The following is a 24,794-nucleotide window of genomic DNA, read 5'->3' as shown; positions in this document are numbered from 1 at the left end:
AGATCGGCGGACATGGGAAGTAAAAATACAACGCGCTCCTGGCTTCCGTTGCGCTGCCTAGGAGGAGGAGGAGGAGGAAAAACTTTATTCAAAATTTCAGACCGTAGATCTGAAGGCCTTGGCCTTTAGGTGGCCTCGGTTGAGGTGACCTACGGAGCCCAGGTCATGAGATTTTCTTGGATGGTCTTGTCTTTTGACCTTAAGAGGGCCTCCCAGGCTTCCTATTGCACATTCTGGACGAACACACACATAGAATTAGGTGCCCTATGTATGCGAAATTAAAGAGAAGTGTAATGGAATAGCATCCCGCACGTAAGCTACGCTATCACGCTATACTAAAACTCTTTCTGCAAAGTTCGTTTGCGGAACGGTAGCGTTATTTCCTTTAACCCCGCTATTACGGTAACGTTAAACTAAAACTGTCTAATTTCAACTAGAATAACGGCTATTCCCGTTTGCTCTCTGATCCACACCGCTCTCTTGCTGCCTCTTAACGTTGGGCCTAACGTTTTACGTTACATCGCTCTTTGTGCGGTCCTCAACGTGTCCTCGAGCTTCTTTGTTACTCTCCAAGCTTCTGCCCCATATGTTAGCACTGGTAGAACTTCGTATAGCTGTCTACTAATTTGTTATCGCAATCGATGCTGCTCTTTTCGGGCGAAACTACGTCTTTTTATTGTCTCTTTTTCCCAGCGCAGCCAGGGTATCCGCCTCGGTAAAATGGTGGTGCAGATCCGGCTTTGGTGGGCCCGTGTATTTTGGTAGGGTGGCCGGCGGCTGTTGGTGTTGTTGTGTGCCCACATACGTTGCGGTGACGCCTTGCAGGGCATCTTCGTTCGTCTACTGGTAGTTGGGAATCAACCTCTGAGTGTCTTGTCCCGTGACAGCCTTCTATTCCGTCTTGGCTAGCCGAATCTTTAGGATCGCCCACATCCAAAGGTCGCTCACGGTCTGCTGAAGCCGGTCGCACACCTGGTTACAGTTCTGTCGGGCCAAGTCCTAGGCATAATCCACCGCTTGCCTAGTGATGGCGGTGACGCAGAGGCTGAGTTTGCTATTTCTTTTCTGTCTCTTCCATCTCCTGAGTAGGCCCCGCCTTGCTTTCCACAGATGGAGCATGTGGCGGTCCACTTCAGGGTTGTCCACGCTGAGTTGGACTGTCTAGAGGTGCTTATCTGCCGTTTCGATGATTCGCTCCTTCGAGTCTTCGGTGTCTTCTAGGTGCGGAATCTCTCCTTTTAACGCGATAGCTTTAAGGGCCCAGTGTCGCAGAAAATCCGACGTCGGCATCGGCGCCAGCGCCGGCGGAGGTGTCGGCGTCCATGGCTGAGAAAATCATGCCGAACCACCCCTTCTGCGCAAGCCCTCTGCGTGGCGCAAGGTGTTAGTGAAATAATTAACGAAGGAAAGAATGATAATCTGAAAATAAAGGGGAAGCGGAATGCAGTGAGAGCACTGTGGGGCGTCGTGGAATCTGGAAAAATGGTGCTAACATTCGTAAAGCTTAAAATCGGATATATTGGCGGGTTTGGATAACCAAAGATCAGTAGGCCGGTTGGCTTTGGGACCACGGTAAACCTGAGGCAGTGCATGGAGACATGGGTTGGGCCTCTTTTGAATGCAAAATTAGTTTTTGCATGGATGAAAATAAATGGGCAGCTAAAGTGGTATCTCTACATTGGACACAGTAGTTTGCAACCAATACAGGTAGAAACTGTAAATAGACAAAGGGTCACACCGTGAATGGAGCAAAGAATTGGAGATTTACGAAGAAACTCAAACACAAGCCCCGGTTGCCTAAGGACGAAAACATTCGGAACCAGACATGTGTATGCAGTTCTCAGCCATGGACGGGACCAACACCGTAGGTAACGTGCAACTCGTGCTCGTTCAGCAAGACTACTTGCGAAAATCATATCCAGATGGCGTTCGCATCCTCGGCAGGTAAAATTGGGACTTAGCCTGTCTAATGTGTTTTGAACACGAGCGCATGTCGGGGCAATAGCAAACGATTATTAAATAAATAAAACGTCCTAGGGCCTTCAAATTTTAATATAAGACGTCTTATATTGCCCGTGAAAAAACGTCTCCCAAGCAATGCATTTCTGTATAAAAGTGAAGCCGACTTTAAGGGGAGCGGTGTAAGCGTAGTCTTTGTAAGCTAGCTTTCCCACGTTACTCTTGCAGTGAAGCGAACTCAAAGAAAATGCGATGCGAACGGGGCCCGATAACCTTATCACGTTCCACTATTAAAGGCAAAGCTTAAGAGTCCTCCATTTTTTTTTGTGCGCGGTGGAATCAACGACCTTGGCCTGGCGCGTTCTGAGAGGGGTCGTGAGGTGTTGCATTAATCTCTGAACGATGTCGTGATCACTCTCTAAGGATTCGTCGAACCTCGTATACTGGACCTACAGTGCACCGATAGAGAGGTTGAGGTCGCGGCTGGTGTCCCAGAGATGACCCCTATCTCCCCTATGACCCCTACCTCCCACCCTGGTGGGGAGGTAGGGGTCATTTCACAGCGTCAAGCTACGGTGTTGAGCAGCACCGTGGACACTGTTTCGCTTTTCTGTGGGGGACGCGGACACCTAAGACGATGTGGGGTGCGTTGAAGTCGCCCAGTGCGATTAATGTTTCTCATTTACTGACCTTCTTGACGGCCTTGAGGAGCCTATCGAAAGCATTTGGGGTTTCAGACGGCGGAGTGTGCACCTGTATTATAAGGAGGGACTGGAGTATTTTATTCCCGGTATCACTCCTGCGAGGGTGTGTTGCGTTTTGTGATTGATGTAGCACTGATGCGTTGTGCGCTGCTATTTCGTGAGAATCGCCGTCCTTCTCACCTTGGCTATGTCGTTCTCATAGCCGCAGAGTTTGAGCTTGTCGGCTTTTTTTCTGATGTACGGCAATGGCGTGCGGTTGATGAATGTAGGTAAATTGTAGTAGGCTCCGCATTTTAGATTGCGTCGATCGACAATTCCATTGCAAGATTTTGATAATTTTGTAATTACCCTTGGTCTTTCTCTCCATTTTGAGGTGTAGGAGTGATTCCTACGTAGGTGTGATTCGTGTTTGGCTTCTTATTTAATTGTTCTTTTTCGTGTTCATGGACGGCCATAAGCCAATCAATTTCGTCAGCACTGATGATTAGGTTGCTGGTGATCTTGGTAAAGGAGTCGATTCCTCTCCCATTCCCATTTTGGGGATGGTTGTGTTTATCTTTCCGAGCTTCTCAGTCATTGCATTCATAATTTGAGTAAGCCTATGCTCCAAGGACTGCTCCAGATGCTGAAGCATATTGTTCGATCTTCTGGTCGACCATCCGCTCAAGCTTCTGCTCAATTCTTCGGCGTATGTGTTCCTCAAGGTCCGCGGATAGGAAGCTGTGCGCGCATTGCTGCGGCCGCTTAGTGCAGTCTTCCAGGCGCTTCATAAGCTTAGAGTTCAGTTCCCTGGGTGATTGAACCGTTTTCTTCAGCTTCGTGATTGGTTGGTGTTGTCTGTTAGGTAAGGAAGGGGAAGAGTCTGGGGAGAGAGCGTTCAGAGGATTAACAACGTGAGCCTAGCTCACAATCTGTTCGTGATGTTTCTGTTGCCGGCCTCATGGCCTGTACCTGCATCTCGACCTCCACTCGCCCCCGATCTTCCCGAGCTGCTGCTTCTCTTGAAGGTGCTGTTGTTCTGCAGCGTTACGCTGCCATCCATCTTCTCTTCCAAGGTGCAGCTTGTCGGTAGTCTGCTATTTAACCTATTTCTTGCTTCCTTTATTCCTAGCCGGTAAAACCGCTGGTTTCAATTATTGGAATCTCTCCTATCTATCACGAGGGGCAGTTCATACAGCTTGAACTTCATTTGGCATTCATTTTCTTCATTGCGGTTTTCAACATTGCAGTTGTCGCAAGGTTTCCTGTCCGGATTGGGGTACACGTCTTGTCTCTGGCTGATCTCATGACACGCCCTGCAGGATTCGACCGTCTTGCGACAAGGCCAGCAGCGGGTGTATAGGCTGCCCACCTTCACCTAAAAGGATGCGTGAGGTCCCTGAAGATAGAGTAGTGTCGTGGTATATTTCGCTACTTTCACCTAGCTGGCTCAATGAGTAGTCCGTGGTCGAATGGGTATTACATCGGGAAGCTGTGCTTAGGTAACAGGGTTCAAACCAGCCATCGGACCAACTTGGGTGACTGGGTATATGCCAACGTTCACATACGTGTCGCATTTCAGCGAACCTCTTGCTCGCCGCAATGGCTCACTGTAGGCACGGGGATGGGTATGCAACGCGGTTGGATTGAAGTTTTTTATGCCGATATGGAGCACAGGAAATGTGCCACTCCGTATGTCGTGTTCATCAACGAAGCTCTTTCATGCCATGTTGGGGACTCATGCCACTCAACAATGAACATATTGTTTAGGTAACTAGGTCTGTAACACGGGAAGTGTATCGCTCTCCAATGACTAAAACGATCCCTCCAATTTCTCTAAAGCTGAGAGGAATCTATGCGTCGTAACGAGGGTTCCTCAACGACAGCAATTCGACGTATTACTAGGCTGAGTCGCAAATCCCCTGTGTGTGCAGCTTTCAATGAACGTCTTTGACGAAAAGGCTTTAACGAGCTGCCCTATAGTGCATTGGGTATGGGCCGCTCTTTCATGAACCTCTCACCAAGTTGGGTCCCAGAGTATGTGTGCCTCTGAGTGTGCGGCTAGCTAAGGGAACATTTCTCACCTCTCCTAGGCGCCAAAGCGCCGCGCTTCTCATCTCGGAGGCTACTCACGGACTTTTCGGCGGTGCTACAAGATGGCGCACCATGTCCAGAAAGAAGCGCGAGACAGGAGCCCGATGGCCCCGCGACAGCGTTTCTCAGCGCTCGCGCAAAGCAGTGCGCCATGCATTCTGGGAGCCACGTGCATGCTTCGGGGCGCGGTTGATGCTGTTCTGTAACATCAAGAGATGTTTCTTTTGCAGGGTGCCTGCCAAAGGAAGCGGAACAACCCGATGCGATACGCGCAGGTGGGGTTGGGGGGTGTTAAATGGATTCTGCCTTCCCGACCGCAGACGAACTAATAATGACACGTTGTTACTGTGAATTCGATTGGTGGTAAATAATAAATTTCTGGTTATACTGAAATTCTTATCCAAGCCTGAGTGGTGCATATGTAGAGCATGTCAATGTGGCACGTACTTCTATCAGCGATGACCGTGGAACTGAATGTGCGTCGAAGACATACTGCAAAACCCCAGTGACACCGGCTAACGACTGACGAACAAAAAGTGGCGCTTTACCATTACAGATTTTGTATCAGCTGCTAAGACCCATTGTGGATAAAAGCTTACGTGGCCATTAGACGGGGAGGTGGGCGGGGGCGCAAGCGTACGGGTAGTTACCGTGCCACTTCGTGACGCCGTGTCGTTCGGCTGGCATATAAATTATACAATGTCCGCCAAGCGATTGTCTTCAATGTGGTCGTCGTCGAGCAGTTATAACACACATGTACGCGCGCGGCCCACACACACGCAACTACTCCTTTTACACAAACACATTTTACACAAACGCAGCATCTGCACATTTTAACGCGATAGCGTTAAGGGCCCCGTGTCGCAGTTGCAGTTGCCTGAAAGCCTGATAAGCAGCCAGGGATCTTTGAGTGCTATCATGTTCCACTCTGAAAGGCGAAGCTTAAGCGTCTTCCAAATGTTTTATAGGCTAAAGCCTTGTATGTCTCATTGATCAGTCGGCCTTCAACGTCCTAGAGCGAAAACCGGGCCGTCGAAGTGAAGTCGTACACGATGACGACCCAGTGCCGTAACTTACTTACTATATGGCCCCGGCGTCATGTCTTACCTAACACGAAAATGCTCACGCAACAATTGTGTGTGATGGTGTGCGGGTAACCGTGGTCAACGTCTTAGTAAGCAAGCAATGCTCACGTAACAGTTTTGATGGCGCGTTGGTCACCATCCTCATCGTGCCTAGGCACTCGAACCCTTGACCCTCGATGGGTTTCGAACCCTCGAGTCTACGCGGGAGTCGAACCCACAACCTTTGGCGTTAAGGCGACAATTATTTAGGGACAGTTGACTAACATGGAGTTAGTTAAGGCACTCGAACCCACGACCTTTGATCGGAGTCGCACCCTCGACCTTCGGTGGGAGTCCCACCCACGACCTTTGGTGTTAATTAGGGTGATGTTATTAAGGCACCGTTAATTAAAGTAGCGTCAATTAAGGTACTCAAACTCACGTCCTTTGGTCGGAAAAAACAAGCAAGAAAATGTAACAACGCATTCGATGAGAATGTCACGTAATTTAATGAATTTCTCTTGAACACGCAGGCATTCGCCTTCATCCTCTTTGGCGTTTGCTAAAGTGACTGTCAATTTTTTTTTCGTAGAGATAAGCTGCCGGATAAATCGCCTTCAACGTTTTTTGTGTTCCTTACTAACGTTCTAAATACCACTACTATTGCAGAATTGGTGTGTACCACCAACGCAAGCATTGCTGAAAATGTACTTGAGAATGGAACCACTCCGACTGAGCCGAGCAGCACGGCAGCCAGCAACATTACAGGTATGACGCTCTTTAGTGTTTAGGTTGGTGTTTTAATGGGAAGTGGTCTATCGAAATCATAGTATGAAAGAAACGGAAAATTATGCCATTGTTAGTTTCTTACGCTGTAATAACCGGGAGAACGCCTGATGTGGCATTTGCAGAAATGCAGCAAAAACTGCAAGGCAATACAGACAATTGAGGTGGAACATCGACCGCACAGGCTGAGACCAATGGGGGGGGGGGGGGGGGGGGGAGGGGGTATTCTGCAAAAGTTTAACTAGTGAACTGCTGATTTTGGATGACGCTGACTGGCGGGTTCTGTATCAGCAAGAAACTGGCTGAGAGTGCCTGTCTCCTTCTCGCTAGTACGCCAGCCTCACAAATCCGCCCTTTTTCAGCACCCGAAGTGGGCGGGCCACTCGATGTACTCTTGCAGTATAGCCCTACATCCAGTGCCTTTTACCACGACGACAGTACTCAACATGCAGAACAGGCAAAGGACAGTTTTCATTACTAAGGTTGCCTTCGTTTCTGCTAACTTTATATTGCTGTGTTAAGTTCTGTGAATTTCATTCTTAAGCAAAGCTGGATACGGTCTCATAGGTTTTTAAGCACTCCTTTGTAACTATAATGGAAAATGAGACATCCACCCTACCGTAGCAATTCCCACAAAGAAAACCCATACGGGTTCCTCAAAAAAAAAAAAAAAAAAACTTGCACTCGAAGAAAAAGTCTTCCTGGTCCGGGATTCAAACCCGGGACCACCACCTGTCTGGGGCAGCCGCTCTACTATCTCAGCTAACCCGGCTTTTTTTATTTATTTCCAGCTTGGCTACAAGCCTAAACAGGAGTTTGTCAGATCGCACTCGTTTTATATGCGCTAAACCATCCAACATTAATATCACATCTTCATGACAGTCAGTCGTTTTGTACACATCACGTACTTTCACAATCATTTCAACAAAATAATCTTGCACAGATCGGCCTTTAACATCACAGTGTCTATATACGCCAACACAGAACGCCAGACTGCGTGCAGCCCGAGTGAGAAGATAACGTCCATCGTTCAGGCGGTAAAAAACGGATGCCATGTGAATTGAGGGGTAGGTCTACCTTTAAAATTCTCTTTAATATATCCCAAAAGAATATAGCATTATTACAGTCAATAAAAACATGTTCAATAGTTTCAGCTTTGTTGAACAGAAAGCATCTGCTACCCCGCGGCACATAAATGCCTTTGTCTTCTAACCACGTTTTAACCGGCAAGGTTCCTGTGTGAAGCTTGAAAAAAAAAGTTTTAACGTTGGCTGGGTATCTGCATATTTTTAGCACTCTTGAGTATGTCTTGCCCGCGCCCTTCTTGAAACATTAACCGATACAATGGTACAGGGAACATACTCTCCAGAAGATCCTTCATAAGATGCTTTCTTTTTACGTTAGCGAGGTACTCAAGTGAAAATCTTGCTCTGCGGAACCGATAGGACGTAATAATTTCGCGCAAGAACCGTCACATTGTGTAACGAGGGCCAATGGCCGAAAATACAAGAAAATCAGGCATAACACCTGCTAAGATGGTTTGAAAAAAAACAACACAGAAACGGGCCTCTTTCGTTTCTTAGCAATATGAAACGCGATACAACTTGCTGAAGAAACAAGTGACACAACGATAGACCACGTTTCCTGAGCTAACCTGACGGCTAGCAGATGAGAGGTCTGCGAGCTAACCTGGCCGCTAGCAGATGAGAGGTCTGCGAGCTAACCTGGCCGCTAGCAGATGAGAGGGCGAAGTCGAATGTATCGACTTCGCCCTCTCCAATCCTGCTCAAGTACTGCGCTTGTGTAATTCAAATCCAGCGCTAATAAAGCTCCACTAACATGAAACCTGGGGAAATGCGAAGCAGGGATGCGCCGGTGTTTCCCTTTTGTTATTCTTGTCATATTCTTGCACAAGTGAGTAGGAATCGACCGCTTGTCTTCGAACCAGAATCGAGGCGCCCTGCCTTTCGCTGCGCTTGTACCAGACTGGAGTTTGGAAATCTATTTTCACGAGTTTCTCAGAACATCCAACTACAGGCAGTCCAGAGGGCCCACGAAATCGCAACGGGATTTCGCCTCCCGGTGCCATCGTGGGCGGAGCCACCGACTTGACCTGAGGGAGCCTTCGGCTCCCCCTGGCCAGTTTCTCAGGACCAATAAAAGTTCTTGTCACTGTCACTCTCTGATAATTCCCGCGTATCCCTGGCTCATACCCGCATATCCGATGCGGGTATGCGTCACACCTGATTTCATTATCGTTACTCATGACGTAATTGACGAGCATGTGATGTTATTGATGTCATTACCTATCAGTCTTGTGTCATACATTTGTGCCCTTCCATGCCAATTTTGGTATATACCGTGTGAACGAGATGCGAGTTTTTGGCAGATCTTTTTTGTGTGTGACCACGACGACATTACATCACAATTAGATGCCGACAGCCGGGCTCCTAAAGTGCTTCGCACTTAAATAATGCTTAGGAAAGCAGCCGAACAGTCTGAGAACACTACCAGTACAGCACTGAACAGAACAGATACGACGCTGTCTTGTGTTAATGCGCAACTTATCTATCTAATAAATCTATCTATCTATCATTAATCCATCTAACTATCTATTCCTTTAAGTCAACCAAGATGTCGAAGTTGTCTACTTGCTTAGACCACAAGGTATGGGCTCTAGGTCGTGAGGTCTTTATGGTCGCTCCATAATCGTCAGTCGAGCCTCGTCACCTCACTCTTGCCATGCATGCTGTCATCGTCATACCTTTTTTTTTGCCAGCCCAGTGGCTCAAGTTCTTATAGCTTTGCAATTAGGCATGGGCGCATAGTCTTGAAGCCGGTTTGGTCGTTACGTTGTAGTAGTTCACGATTTGGCATGCGACTGTCGGTATGCCATCGTCGTCACGTCGTGTTTGTCGTACGTTGTCACACCAACGTGTAGACTTCGTCGTCGTTCTATAATTGGCACTCCCGCTCCGCCATTCAAGGCTCTGCATGCAGTTATCTTCACGCCATCGTCGTCATAGAGCCTTCTTTAAACAGTCGTCGTCGCGCAGTGTATCACTATGCAGTACGTATCTCATTTGCCACTCACCCTTGTGATGGCATTGCCCTCATTGTGCCGTCGTGATACAGACATAGCCATTAATTCCTTGTCATGCAGTCGCCGAGAACGTTTTCATCACCATACCGCTTTCTTTGTTCCGTCAACATCGTTCCTTCCTTTTCATTCTATCCTAATCACATTATCGTGATTCAATCAATATTATTATTTTGTCAATGTCATGCCATCGTCGTATCGCGCTGTCGTCAGACAATCGCTGCCCGTTACACCCTTTGTAACCTGGTGACCGTCTTGCCATCGCACTCAGGCCATCATCATCATTCCAACTTCGCCATCAGTTGGTCATCAATACAACCAACGCGTACCGAGTGAACCTCGCGCAGCCATTTTCAAGCTGCCGATGTAGTCACCCTCTCCTTCTCTTAACCATCATCTCAGAGATTGCGCGCCGCCCGATCTTGGAGGCAACGTCCCAACAAATACCAGAATAACCAATTTGATGCGCTTTCCAATTGTCTACGGTGGCGTCGCGTAACAATGCGCATGCTGCCTATAGGCGAAGAAATGGAAGTCTCAGAATACCCACTACATATTTCCCATCAACGTGACTTCAGCAATCTGCGTCGCTGCATTGCTTCAATGCTAATTGCGTTACTGTCGGCAGTCATCTTGAGATGGCTTCTGCCATAATTGTTTCTTTCGGTTTCATTCCAAAGTGCGAAAAAAATCTGTTGCGGTTGTCGAAAAATAGGGACTTTTTCTCTTTTCCCTTATATTCCAGTTTAAAACGCTGCTTTGACATAGGCCTTTGCAGAGATATGGGTAGATATGTTCTTGTCCCGCCTCGCTTCATTAAAAGGAAATAATGTGTGACTGATGGTGGAATGAAACATGTGCTGTCGCTCACCGAAGACCGGGGCTCTAAGCATTAGGCCACAATTTATTTCGTTATTGCCATACATATCATGCATACAACAGAGCTTCTACACTCAAAACAGCAGCACGACACGATTGGATTACAGTGAAGCGTGAACTGTTGTTGGCTCACTACAGATTTTAGTAGCTCGACATCTATAACAAAAGTTCGAATCTGTGAACCCACTCTCGTACATATGTCTGTAACTTCTGTGTCCTGTTTTGTTGAAATTAGGCCAGAATTGCACGCACGCTTCTCTCAGTTCAAAGGCAAACACTCAGCGCGTGCGCCTCGTACCACTTTCTCGTCTTCTTTCCTTGTGACAGCTCGCGCTTTGAGGCGCTGTGTTATTCTACACTATTCCAGGACCGGGCCAATTTTGTGTATACTTCACTCGTAACAGCCTACGCTATGATCGCGCAAGCCAATTATTTTGAGCAATTTTTTGCCGGAGGTACAACTGACGTCGTCGGATTGCCATACACGCATGACATAGCAGAATGGACGTAAGAATGTTTAACACGTAGTAGCTGATTACGTGGAAATCGGTGTTTCTTTCGCTCGCAACTCGTGCGCTTGCTATGTAGAACCTAAACACGTGCTTCGTCGTAAGCTCCTATCGTACGGTTGGCATATAAATATGCCATTGCCACCAAGCGATCGTCTTAACTGGCAGTTCAACGACAGTGCTGACCTATTGAAAGCATCTGCAAAAACTATCCAATCCAAATATTAGTCTGTACCTTTCTGCTTATCTTTATTTCTGTGCCTGCTCAACAGTAGTATTCAATAAAACGCCGAGGCTGAGCAGCAGCAGACGCATTGGTCTTAAAACCTGAAGGCTTCGTCGTTATCTTCTTAGCGCACGTGGAATCCATATTGTCGCCAATGCGTTTTTTTTTTTCATTTTATTGGAAAGCTCTTATTTCTTAACTTCATAAAGGTACATCTCAAAAACACACACTAGCCTTGCCAAAGCAAGTGACAGAGACTAGTTTTAGACCATACATTTAACTGTCAGCACCTCGCCAACAATAATTTTGACCTACGCTATCTCGCTTAGTTTTTAGAGAAAGCGTTTAATATTCTACGTGGTATGGTATTTGAGCAAAGTAAAGAAGAACTAAAGCAATAAAATTATTTCAGGTCAAGTCTTTCTTATCTTGCCAGTTAAAGGGTTAATGTGGTAGCCGTCCTGTTGTCGTCACACACATGTACGCGCGTGAGCCACACAAAGCCAACTACTGATTTTAAACAAACACGTTGGACGACTTGGTATCACTTTGGGAAACGCCGAGCAAAACCGGATACCCGGGTAACCTGCTAAATGCTTCGCATACAGAGTTTCCCACAGCGAGTAGGATGGGCCAAATTTTTTTTAATAGAGCTAAGCGGCAGGATAAATCGCCATCAATCATTCTGTGCCCTTAATAATCTGCAAAATGCCGTTACTATTGCAGAATTGGTGAATGCCACCACCGCAATCTTTGATGAAAATGTCTGTGAGAATGGAACCACTCCGGCAGAGGCCAGCAACAAGACAGCCTTCAACAAGACTGGTATGGCGCAGTTTTGCGTTTGCGTGACTGTTTTAGTGTAAAGTGTTTCTGCAATTCTATAACAGCCAACGTATAAACTGTTCATTGGTATAAGCCAGTTTTTGACTGGAGGCGCACATCCTCAGGCTCCTTGGTTACTACCTAGAGAGATAGCAGAAGCCTTATCAAAATGGACCCAATTGTGAAAGCGCGAACACTACTGCGTTATTCCGGTGATATTGTAACACTAAACACTTGGCCACTCGGGAAGACTGCGTGGTCAAAACATTGGCGAAAACAGGCAAGTGTAATCGACGTGCTGATCTTGCGGCCCATCCTATCAAGGTGTACTATATACATTACACGAATTACAGCGGAAACCGAGGCAGCAAGTACTGCTGTATGATAGTAAAATCTATTGCAGTCACGCAGGCCCACAAACGCTCCAGAAGTAGACGCTGCGGGGCGTCTTGAAATAACGTAAAATGCTTCCCAACTGTTTTGCTTCCAATTTCCGCAATCAGCCTCCACGATTTGGTCAAATATTTTCGGGCCACTCCCAAACGTCTGTCACGCGACGTCACGAAAACCGCGATAGCTCCCCCATCTGATATAACGTGTACACACTGATATGCATGATTAAACCGCAGAAAATAAAAATAATCATTCCTAATTCGACGCCTTTTCACCATTAGCCCTCTGCTATGGTTCAATGTTTTCTGGCTACACCCACTTCGCCTGTCTGCCACGCGACCTCACAAAACCACGAAAACTCACCACGTCAAAGTGACGTGTACGCAAAAAAATGCCATAATATGCCGAACGAAACCGAAAATTTTTCTGAATAGCCAAAGACTTGCCCCGTTCCGAAAGGAATCGATGATGGCTGCCCGCCGATCACTAAGGCCCTCGCTACTAGCACGTGCCGGTGAGCAGGTATTTATTTTCGCATGATAAACTTTTTTTACGTGGCTGTAAAACGTTATCGAACCCTTTCGGCATGCATGCGGACATCGCTCTGCCAACTCTTGCTTGCTGATGATCCGTTTTAGCGGCATTCTTATCCTGGCGTTGCACACCGCCGCTATTTTCGACCAGCCACCGCAAGCTAAGTAAGACGAAGCGGACCAATCGGGGAAGCCGGCACCACTCTCTTCATGCGGTTATCTATTTTCACTCTGCTGGCTCGGCCGCATCGAAACCCTATCCACTAGAGCATGTACTTGGCCTCTTGTCTGCCATTTGGATTAGAAAAACTGCTGAGTGTACACAATGTTATTGGTTCTGAAAGCGAACAAAGGTGACCTCCTATAAACGAGGAGAGTTTTTATTGGGTTGTTCAGACAACCGTTTTCGGATTCCTGGAGGGTTAGAGGACGCTGACATTTGGCCAACATCGCAATCCCTCAGCTCGGGGTCCGCGGCTCTTCACTGACGTTCGGCCAGGGCTTCCGAAGCCCTCACGCTTATAGTCGGCACTTCGACGCAAGCCCTTTCCCGAGAGCGATCATTCTGTAGGGATTTCCGTAAAAGTGCTTCAATATTAAATCTGTCTGTTACGTAAGACAATGAATGGCTCAGAACCACTTAAGCAATGGCTCATACCCCGTAAACGCGGCCTGCGCATTACGACGACCAAAGAGAAGTGAAATTCTACGCTGGAATGATAAGCAGCAACGCAGCCAGCTGTGGAAGCAGACGACGACGACGAACGCGGGAGCAGTGGCACAAGTGCAAAACGAGGGGCGCCACCGAGCCAGCTGCGGAATAAGGCGACGACTCTCGAGTCAATGCTGACAATGATAATTTGCGCATACATGGACGACACTGAAATCTGTGAATTAGAACAAGCTTCGCTTGAAAAAAAGGCATTCAACATGCTAACAATATGTTGGTCGTTTTCTAGCATCCAGCAGGCTTTTTGAGCTCCTAGCTTGCCTCCTGCAAATCGACGATGCCACAGCATTTGCGTTGCCCCAGCAACAGCCACATTACAATGCAAAGTGTTTAGAGCCCTTGCTCTTAGTTTTATGCTTTGTAAACAGTTACTGTATGTCATCTGGCGTCGAAAAAGGGACAAAATATTGTGTGCACCACTAATTTCTACTATGTTTGGCGGGATTCCGCTTCGCCGCTCACGGAGCATCGTGTGGTGAAGCCCGCAGAAATGCCCGGATGCAGGGCGTATTGTCCACTTACTAGTGCGCGTGGTCACCTAATATTGCTACCGTAAATTTTTTTTCTTCTTAAGGTCTTGGTGAGGGCTAGTTGGTTCATATTCAGAACTGAGGTTTCAACAGCGCGAATAAAACAATTACACGAAGAAACAAATACCACAGACAAGCGCTGACTGCCAACTGGAAGTTTATTTGAAATTCGTCAGCCATTTATACTTTTTCCAGCATAGACATGCGTACACCAGTCACATCATAATCACCAACATCATAATCTAACATGCAAAAAGCTATTTCTCCTACAAGCGAGAGAGGGAAACTTACACATTGTCTCCTTCCTTTCGAATGGTTTATGCCTCTATTATTTATCTTTCCATCTTACTTTTTCTTTCCCTATGAATTTTGTCTTTTTTAAAAATAGCAGTGCATTACATTTTTTGTAATGTCCCGCTAAATGACTTCCGTAGCCATTCTTCACGTTATTGTTGTGCTAACGAGCTCTATCATTGGAACAATATAAAGCCAATTGTCCAATATGAGTTCTGCCACAGCTCAGTGGTATCTGATACCGTTGCGCGTGCAGTCAGTGAAACAGAATTATGATCGATTGTGCACAGGCGCTTATTGAGCGTTTTCATACGATTGCATATCGAGAAAAGCTTGCATGGGGCACTGAAAAGCAAATCAACATTATGTCTGTTGGAAACTTTCTTTAGATTGTGCGACAACTTATGCAAGTACGTACGGCACCACATGCACTGGTGTCATGTCTTTTTGTTTTCTTTGTGTGCTGGTCCCAAACTTTTTCTTTTTTTTTCTTTCTGCAAAATGGCTTCGCATACTGAAGTGATGAAAAATGGGGATACCTGCGTTCTGTAATCGTGCTGTCTGATTTAAACTTTGCTCACACTCATGCTCACACAACTTATTTAGTGAAGGCTTAATGCATGTGGTTGTTACGCCTCTCTTCATTAGTTTGAGTTGGAACTTTTGCTGCTAAATGTAAGCGCAATTACGGTCATCATACCACATCCTGCGTTTCGGCACTGATATATAGTTCGCACATTTTTTTGGCGTATACAGCACCAATGCAATTCCCAGTGCACAAGCACCTGAGTGGCGCAAGTTTGTTTACATCAGCACGTATGCAGACTGCTCTTCGTTCATTTAAACTTATATGCTGCATTATAAATTGCAAAGCGCTGAAACCAAATAGTGTGAGAACATCACAAACACTTGCGCATATTTGCGCATATGTCACAAGGCCCGTATGCGCGGCCAACTGCGACCGAAATAGAGGGTGCGAAAACATATATTTAAATATGCGATCTGGTAATGCAGCTTTCGGTACAAGGCTAGCTCTCACATTTTGTACGTCTCTTCAAAATGCGTACAGTTTGCGTGTTTAAAGATATTGTTATCTGAAACTCTGTGAGTACAAGTGCTAATTCTGAGAGGGTGTGTAGTTTCCTTCGCTTAAAATATAGATGTTCACAAGACAAAAAATACGGAATTCTGTTTGTTTCGTGCAGAACAGCACAACCACTGTGTTGTTACGGGTGAAACATCCGTAAAACTTAAAATGGGGCGCCTTCCGTATTTTAACGCAAGTGGTCGCCATAGTTTCTTTTTTCTAAATGACATATTTTCCGTATTTTTACGTGGATTTCCAACATGTAATGACGGATTGTTTTTTACAGTATAGCTTATCCTCCTTTTGCTCTGGACTGTCAGGTCACGGCCCTAGCAAACATATCCTACAGTTCAAGAATGCCCTGTTTGCATCGAGCACTGACTCAAACCGCGTTTCTTCGACGCGTAGCAACACTCACACATAGAGCAACGAACGGCTGGGTTCGGCTAGTACCGATCGTTATCTTGTACTAACAAGACGTTGTTCAAAAGTAACCCAACTTGTAGAAACAAATACAATAATTGTTGGATCTTATATCTAACCAAAAGACCAAGATGCTGAAAAGTGTTAATACATCGGTTGCTCGTTTTACCTAAAGCTTCTATCAATTAAATGAGTGTAAAATTATAGGATGCTTATCGCCCTGCGGCGTTGCTCCTGTTTGGCTGAGAAGGCACTTCCAATTGGTACGTTAGTTCCCTTCGGCGTCACTCTAGATAGCCACACGGCCTACTGAACACAAGCGGTGCGCCAAAGGGACGGACGAAGAATGGGTCCCTATATGGGCAACGCCGTCGGGGGACCACCCACGGTACCACGAAAACAACAGGTGCGATCGTTCGGTAGTGCAAAGAATAGTTTAATATTACTGTTGCATATGTAAAGGCGAAAAGGAAAGAGCAGGCTTCGTCGTCGGGGACGGACAAGCCTTGATACAAAGAGACAATGCGTCAGCTCGTCTTCGGGGTTTCATTTCTTCTTTTCCTTCTTCGTGTCCATGCACGCAATTTCGCCTGCCACGCGCCTTCCTCCAAACCTCTTTCTCGTCGGTTTTTATGCGCCGCACAGTGTAGCAGACGACGCTACCACAATATTTGAAACAGGCGTTTCAACAGCATATTCATGTAAATGTGTGAGGAAGCGGCAACGCATGCCACGTTTTGCTCAAGGGCACATTGCTCCAAGTGCACAATGAGAAGGAGATCTGCTTGGTGCACTGCAGTACGGGACCAGTGGCAGGCATCGAGCTCAGTGCTACCGCGGTACCGGCATTCAGTAATCTTGTCATTATATTCTAGACACCATAGCGGAACTCAGCGAGTACCGACTTTCAGCAGCAACGCATCCTTGCTTCTTTGCTACAGGGTGGCGGCGAAGGCACTTTCAGCCTCACAGTACAGAGGATGACTGCCGCGTTGCGTTGTCCCTTGTGAAAAATGCACATGGGGCTTCAGCTCACGGTTTTCTAAGTGTGGAGCACTTTAGAGGCCTGGGCTGTCGGCGTTTAATGTGTCATTTGTCATGTCGTCAGGCTCAGAAATCACAAGCGCAAGACAGGGCCAATACATGGCAATACCAGCGCAAAACCGGGTAAAATTAGATTAACTAGATTCAGAATAATACAAAATACAGGCATATTCCCGCCGTCTACTTCGACGCGTTCGGTGTAGAGACAACACAGACGAGCTTTCTCAACTTCCTCTCATCGGAATTGATTGCTCAGGAATATTGCCCCTGGATGCAACTTATATCTGCTTTTTGTGCGACATCACATATGAGCGCGTTACGGGCGAGTTGAGGGACACGTTCTTCGCAGAAAGCTGTGGCGCGTCTGTTACCGCGGGGCACCCTTGCGCCTTCTCGTTGATTCAAAGCCTTACTTACATCGCTGCCGATATTGGTCTGACGTACTTTCAAGGACAAACTCATTGTGTCAACGTACCAGATTAATTATGTGGGATAGCCTTGAATGTACACATGAAAATATTAGATACACAGTGTCGAAGTTGTCTGTTCCGGCCCATACCCCGTGTCATAAACCCAGGACCCAAGTTGTCAACTAGGCCAGACAGCAGCTAGCAGCCAATTGCCTATTCGAATCCATAGCCATTTGCCCATGCACTCTTCTCTGTGTAACTGTTTGCTATGATTCCCATTTGCTTTTTCTTGGTGGCTTGCCCTGCCCGTCAGATATGACGCGCAATGTGGGGTTAATGACAAGTTAAGGACAGCGTAAAGAGAGATGGAATGAAACATGTAAGGCGTAAGGTTCAGAAAAGGAAGACAGCTGTGTGTATCAGACAGTAAACGGGCTATGCGATACTCTGGCTGACATTAGGGGCAAAAAAACAGCGCTGGGCTGGCCATGCAATGCGTAGGGTAACGGTGGGCAATTACTGTTGTAGGATGGGTGCGAAGGGAAAGCTGCGCAGTCGAGAACGGCAGAAAATTAGGTGGCATGGTGAAATTGGTAAATTTGCAGGTTCGAATAAGCTAGCGAAAAAAAAGAGGTAACTGGGGATCGCTGAGAGAGGCCTTCGTCCAGCAGTGGACATAAAAATACGCTGATCATTATGATCACGAGGACGAAAACGATGATGATGAAGGGGATGATGGCAGTGGTGTAAATGGACGGAATGTCTGAGCTCTATAGACAAAGTGCACACCAGTATCCCTGTTCCAAGTGTGCGTTGTACTTTGACCTTGCGAAAAATCATGATAACATCACAACATTTATTCGCGCTGTTTTATTCAAGTTACCATTACCTGGCTACCTAATTCTTAGTAAACTTTTGTAGCGAGAAACTTTTGGGTCCGTAGTTTATTCCAGTGCTGGTCGGGGGGGGGGGGGGGGAGTGCTTAACCCTCTTTGCGGCCGAATTTTGATTCTGGTGGATGCAGAAGCAAGTGTGTACCGTTTATTTGTGCTTGTTTAAGAATCCCAGGTGGTAAAATTAATTCGAATCTACCCATTACGGCGCACGTCATGTTATACCATGGTATTGGTACTTAGAACATCGGAACCTATTCATGTTATAGAGAGAGTGCGCCCAAAGCATTGAATTCCTAAATCACTTTGAAGTTGTAGAAAAGAATTCAATACTATATAACATGTGTATTCACAGAGTCTTTCTTGTGAAAGTCACCTTAGCATACCTACACCGTTCTCAGAATAGTTCTTGGGTGAGATGAAAGAGTTGTCCTTTGACAAGTAATTCTGTTTGTTACAGTGATATTCAATGTAAAAGGATATTTTTATTTTCTATTGAAGTACATTTAAGAGCTGTGAAAGCGATATCAAAATATAGCATCATGTCTGCAGTGTTTTTCATTGTATGTTCAGGTACTTGCTTTCAATGTTGAGCTGCTTTGTATAGCTACAAATCCCCCAAAATTACTATTTTAACCTAACTGGTCATTTGTTTTAGAATTTTCCTTACCAGATTCCTGCAAAATAAAGGCGAGTGATGGGCTGTGTCCAGGACAGCCCAGAAAAACGGGCAACGCTTTCACACGAGAAAATATCAAGTGGACTTACAGCACCGAATACGGTTTCTGCGGTCTGCATCGATGGGATGGCTGTGGAAACACGACGAACATTTATTCGACTTGTAAGGAATGTGAACTCAAGTGCATTGGTGAGCCACCATCGTGGTATTAGTCGCTGCATTGATGACCGCTACTGTCCTATGTAGCGGTTGTAGCAAAAAAGACCAACGGGGGAAAATATAGTTTCTATTCTTTTCAGCAAAACGAAATCATTTGAGTACAGAATTTGCAAGTGCTCCCATTGAAATTTTTCAGAACCTGAACTTATTAAAAGCGTATTAAGAAATTTTCGAATAGATTGATATGCTAAAAACAGACTTCATTGCAAAGCAAGTCACAGAGGTCGGAGGTAGCGCGTCGATGGTTCATTTAGTAACAATGTTGATTTTACATTCGTTTTTTGTAATTAGGAAATTTACGAGCGCTTATTAGTTCAAAATTGTCAGCGAGAGCAGTATGTTTCTGTTCAATGAAGCAGAATGTGGCTGCTTGTAGTCCCGCAGCAGTAATTTGTCTAGCATCATGTAAGTTATCAGCTTCATGTTGAATAAGAGTCGTCTATTGCTTAGATGTACCTAAATCAGTCATATTTTAAATGTTAACTTACACAGACGTACTCATAATCAGTCTGTACGAAAAGTACACGAGAATTCCTGGATCATTTTGCCGCCATTGTCAGACTTCATTTCTCCTAGAGCTGAACATCTGACCCTGCGTCCTTTCTTAATATATTTTGTTATAAATGAAGTGGCCCCCATCTATTACTAAAACTGCAGCAGCTACAACATATTGAACAGCATGCCCAATAAACAGGAATTATGGAATATTACAAGGGGACGCTGGCAGTCACCTCCGGCTTTATTAAAAAAACAGAAATATATTAAGGAAGAAGGCAGAAATTCAGCGAAGATGGCCAATGTCAACAAACAGAAGAAATTCTGCGCGTTATTACGCACCAAATGAGGTCAGAGCTGCGACCAGCCGATCTATCACAAACTGCATTAAGTAAGTAAACCGAAGGCATTTGTGGACTAACCAAATAGATAAATAGATAAATAAACAAATACAAGAGTAAATAAGTAAATAGGTGAGAATAACCATGAACACATGCAAACTAACAATAAACAAAAACCCAATATCGCAATAAACCAAAAAGCAAATAAAAAGTAATAACGGTTGGAAAGAAGCGTCAATGATGAGAGTGTCAACAAATTGAAACAGAAGTTGGTCATCGAGGTACAATGTCTTCATGTTAGGCAATAATTATACGATGTAGTACCACGTGTGGAATCTGTCTATTGAATGATATACCCTTCCGAGTATCACGTGCTTGCTCTTCAAGGTATTTGCAAATTACGCAAGTACTGTAAAACGGAGGTGAACAGCCTTATGCATTACAATCAAATTCAAAGTGCTGCCTGTTCCTGTCGGTTCCAATATTCACTTAATGTGGTCGTCTGGTTGCTAATAAAGAATGGTTTGTGTGGGAAACGAGCAATGTACGCCACGCGGAGTGTGTTTGCGTGACTGGCACACTAAATCTCACGGTGAAAACTGCGATGGTGGCGTCTAGGAGGCTCCTTTGAAAACGTGGAGCAAGTAAACTGCATTTCAACTCATTGACCTTATGATACCAATGTTGGCTCTAAAAATGCAGCACAGCCTGAGCCCACGGCACGGGAAGGCGGGAAAGGGCGGACAAAGAGTATTGCATTTTTCTATTTTGTAAACGTGAACCTATGTCCACTTCTGTTAATATTGTGGGGGGTTTGAAAGAGCAGCACAAACGGAAGCATTGGAGTAACAGACAGACAGACAGACAAAGAACTTTTATTCAGGTCCTGAGGAACTGCGTTTGGACGCCCCCTTTCAGGGGGAGTCGGTAGCAGTCGCGGGCCGCCCACGCAGGACGGAAGACCATGGCCCTCCACCCTCTCGCAGGCCCTCTGGACAGCCCGAAGTTGAACCGAGAGGTCGCCGATTTTAAGGGCTTCCTCCCAGACCTCTTCGTTGTTGAACTCTGTGTCGCGTAACGCAGGACATTGCCAGAGCATGTGAGCTAATGAGCAGTACGCCTCTCCGCAGCGGACATTGCGGTTCGATGTTGGGCGAGAAGTGACTAAATCTGCCCCTCGAAGGGAAAGACCCCGTTTGGAGCATCCTGAAGGCCGTCGATTGCGATCGAGTGAGTCTAGGGTGAGCAAGTGGAAAAGCCCTCCGCGAAAGATGATAATGAGTCAAGATCTCGTGGAAAGTGAGGAGCGAGTCCCTGTACCTCCCGGCGTCCCCGCCTTCGAATCCGCCGGCACCGCCGCGGTGAGCGAAACCTCGCGCACGGTCATGGGCAAATTCATTGGCGTTGGGAACATCGGGATGTACGTTGGCCCCCATGTGGGCCGGGAACCATTTATAGTGTGAAAGCCGGCAGCCCCCTCACTGCCGAGGATGGCCGCTGCTTCCCGCGAGATCGAGCCCGAAGCGAAAGCCCTAGCTGCGGACCGCGAGTCCGTGAATATATTTGGACGCGACGGGTCCTTCATTGCTATAGTGATGGCCATTTGCTCAGCCACCGGTGCCGAAACATTTCGAACCGAGGCAGAACAAGGAGTTTGCCAGTATGGTCGACAGAAACACTGCGAAGTAACAGAAGCAGTAATAATTTCTGCAGTCAGCTAAAGCATACATATTGCAAGGGATCTAAACATATTTGGAGAAACATTCACCGCACAGCGTAAACTTTTTTGCACTCGCAAATTGTGAATGTCCAAAACACTGTGATCAACTGCACCAGTGCGAGTACTCTTTTCGCGAATGCGTTTACCAGGTTAGTTGATGTGACTGCGTTAATATAGACTCGTCACATACAGAGGTGTTTCACTTAACTTTGGCAAACTTTAAAATTCAAATGCTACGTAGCTTGACAGAACCAAGTTAAGTTGTTTGCCGTCGCCTGGAGAGACTGTATATTTTGTTTGCTTTCCGCCATATTAGACAAATAGTCCTAATAATTATTCAAATTCTCATTATTATGGTTTACATGACAAGTGTCAATGAGAAAATTGCAGAGCCACATCGGAAACTCATGATACAGCTTTCTGTTACTGAATACGTGCTTCATAAAACTGTTTTCCGAGCGTCAAAGATGCCCGCGAACACACGCAAAGTGCCTCGAGCGGCCAATCGCATGGAAATTTTGCGTGCATCACGGGCTTCATGAATCTCGCAAAAGCACTTTTATGTAGCACGTATTGAGCAAGACAAAGATGTATGGGGAGTTTTTCATGTTGCTCTACAATTTGTGATGGGCACTTTTACTCTAAATTATAATTTCGGAGAAGTTCAATAATTAGAACTAATTAAGTAATTAGGTGGAATGCAAAAATAATCTGATTATCTCCAAGCGACGGCAAACGACTTTACCTTGGTTCTTCCAGCTATATGCCCATGTGCGTTTTTTTAAGTTTGGTCCAAGTTAGGTGATACACCCTGTAGAGGATTTCAAACTTCCATGAACCAAGCAATCAAAAAATTTCTTTGTTGCAGAAGAGCAACGTTAGTTCATTTAGTTCATTCTAACCTTCATTACGCTCACTACAGTGAAACGTTTACTTTGTCATTTAACGATCAAATGTTATCGTGAACATATAAATGCATGGTCTGGCACTTTCATTGCTCCATTGAGGAAACACTACTAAAGCTCCTAAAAAAATGCGCAGCGCATTTTTGGCTTAAACGTGAGCGAATAAACTGCATGTCCGAGCAAACATAAAGAACTTTGTAGTAATTTTCGCGGCATTTCAGAACAACCCAGCAATATTGTAGTACTTAACTTCAATAATCATGTGTTTAAACAATACTGAGTTTATAATGCAAACATACGTTCCTTGAAAAGAGAATGGTGGTGATAGCTCTAAACTATCTGTGTTGATATATAAAAAATAAAGTATTATAATAAGCATTAAAGATTATAATCACACTTTACTGGTCATCAAACTTAGATGTAACGCTACTGGTTAGGTTCGCTTCCTGCTTGAAGCAGCCGCACCGCGGCGCTACCGCTGATCGAAGTGCGTGAAAGCCGCATGGTGGTTCATACTGAGCAAAGCTGATAGCAGTTTTTCCTATGCTTTCCCTGTGTTTCTTTTCATTTGAAGCTCTAACCAGGGCATCTCCAAACGATAGTGCAGGTGCTTAGCAAGTGTCATGTCTGCTGGTAAGAATACACGGCTGTTTCAAGAAGACATTTGCAGTGCTGTGGAGATGTTGGCGTGAGCGGGTGGATAGAAACACAGCCTGGCCAGAAACACTTTCATAGCATGCTGACATTCCATGTCACAAGATGGTGTCCGCTAATACATCTGCGACTCTCTCTCTGCACTTTTGTTCTTGGGATGTTGGTTTTCTTGCTCTGTGGTGTCTGCGTGGGTGGCGTCCGTGTGCTGTAAGGCCTCATGTGCTCTTGGTAACAAAGGGTTTGGCCATGATTATGTCGCGCTCAGTTTTACCCGGCAAAAAACATGAACAACGAAAGAAGGATGCCGACGGACGAAGCTCAAAATACGAATGCTTATTTCGTTAGAGAACACGATAATATACAAAATGAAAGGGCTGGGGAGGGGGGCGGACACTGACATGTCATGTGAACGCGCGGTACCGAGAACCAGAGAGTTCAATTGTACCCATTACGGGTAACCCAGCCGGGCAGCTGCCGTTGGAGCTAGCGCAGCTGCAGTCTTCAGTCGATGTGCTTTTAAGCTTGTGAATTGTCGCAGTTGGGATAGTTTTAAATAGTGAACCCCACGACCCCAAAAAGCAACGGTCTTGTCCACAACATGGTGACATGAAAAATTAGTTCATCTCAGTTTTTGATCTTATGAAAGATAACTTGACCTCAGATGTATGTGAAGCTCAGTTTTGTGTTTATAGACTATGTTTATCTTGTATAAATTCGTAATAATGTAGTTCGCGTTCGATAATGAGTAAACGAAGGAATTTTATTCATAGACCCAAGGCACATACTTCTTGAATACTATTTTTGAACATACGTAGTTGTGGTGTTGATCTTGTGTATTAAAAGGATGTTACGGTGGAAAAATAGGCCAGGCCACCAAAGGGACATTTATCAAAAATATAAAAAATAAACTACAGCGACTAGAAGTGTGAAAAAAAAAAATGAAGTAAAAATAAAAAGCAGTAAGCTAGGAAGAATACAGATATATAGAGAAGCACGTAATTAAGCAGGTACCCTACTACAGAATAAAAAGCGCGAATATCTGTAAGAACTTGTAAGATACGAGTAGTCGTCGACCACTTGTGCTTTCACTAGGAGTTCAAGATGGCTTGACGATATGTAAAAAACAACATAAAATTTATTCTCGCGCCCAATAATCTTAGTATACATATATGACACAACCCCTTATTGCATTAAAGCCCGCAATATCTGATAGCGAATGGCGTCAGCCATTCACAATACCTACGAATTTGGGAAAAATAAAAAAAATCCTGCTGTTTTGCTTGCGTCCGAAGCCCTGCCGGTGATGGAAAACCGATCTG

At 45.6% G+C, this 24,794-nt stretch overlaps 1 protein-coding gene across 10 annotated transcripts in view; it reads left to right on the top strand.

Moving 5' to 3' along the window:
* LOC119458799 (uncharacterized) overlaps positions 1–24,794 on the top strand; it is a 65,725-nt gene that overhangs the window by 5,783 nt on the left and 35,148 nt on the right. For 3 of the 10 annotated variants that reach the window (XM_049671718.1, XM_049671714.1, XM_049671712.1), the window contains exon 2: positions 6,470–6,568. The exons of 3 other annotated variants lie outside the window; for them this stretch is intronic. In XM_049671718.1, the coding sequence (XP_049527675.1) occupies positions 6,470–6,568 (99 nt within the window). Of the gene's footprint in view, positions 1–6,469; positions 6,569–12,026; positions 12,126–16,408; positions 16,512–19,120; positions 19,331–24,794 lie in introns of those variants that run through there. 4 more of the 10 variants (XM_049671716.1, XM_049671715.1, XM_037720660.2 and 1 more) reach the window with 3 other exon arrangements.

The sequence above is a fragment of the Dermacentor silvarum genome, chromosome 7 (assembly GCF_013339745.2).
Source record: "Dermacentor silvarum isolate Dsil-2018 chromosome 7, BIME_Dsil_1.4, whole genome shotgun sequence".
NCBI classification, from domain to species: domain Eukaryota; kingdom Metazoa; phylum Arthropoda; class Arachnida; order Ixodida; family Ixodidae; genus Dermacentor; species Dermacentor silvarum.
The sequence above is the reverse complement of the archived record's forward strand: the minus strand, read 5'-3'. Positions and strand labels throughout refer to the sequence as shown.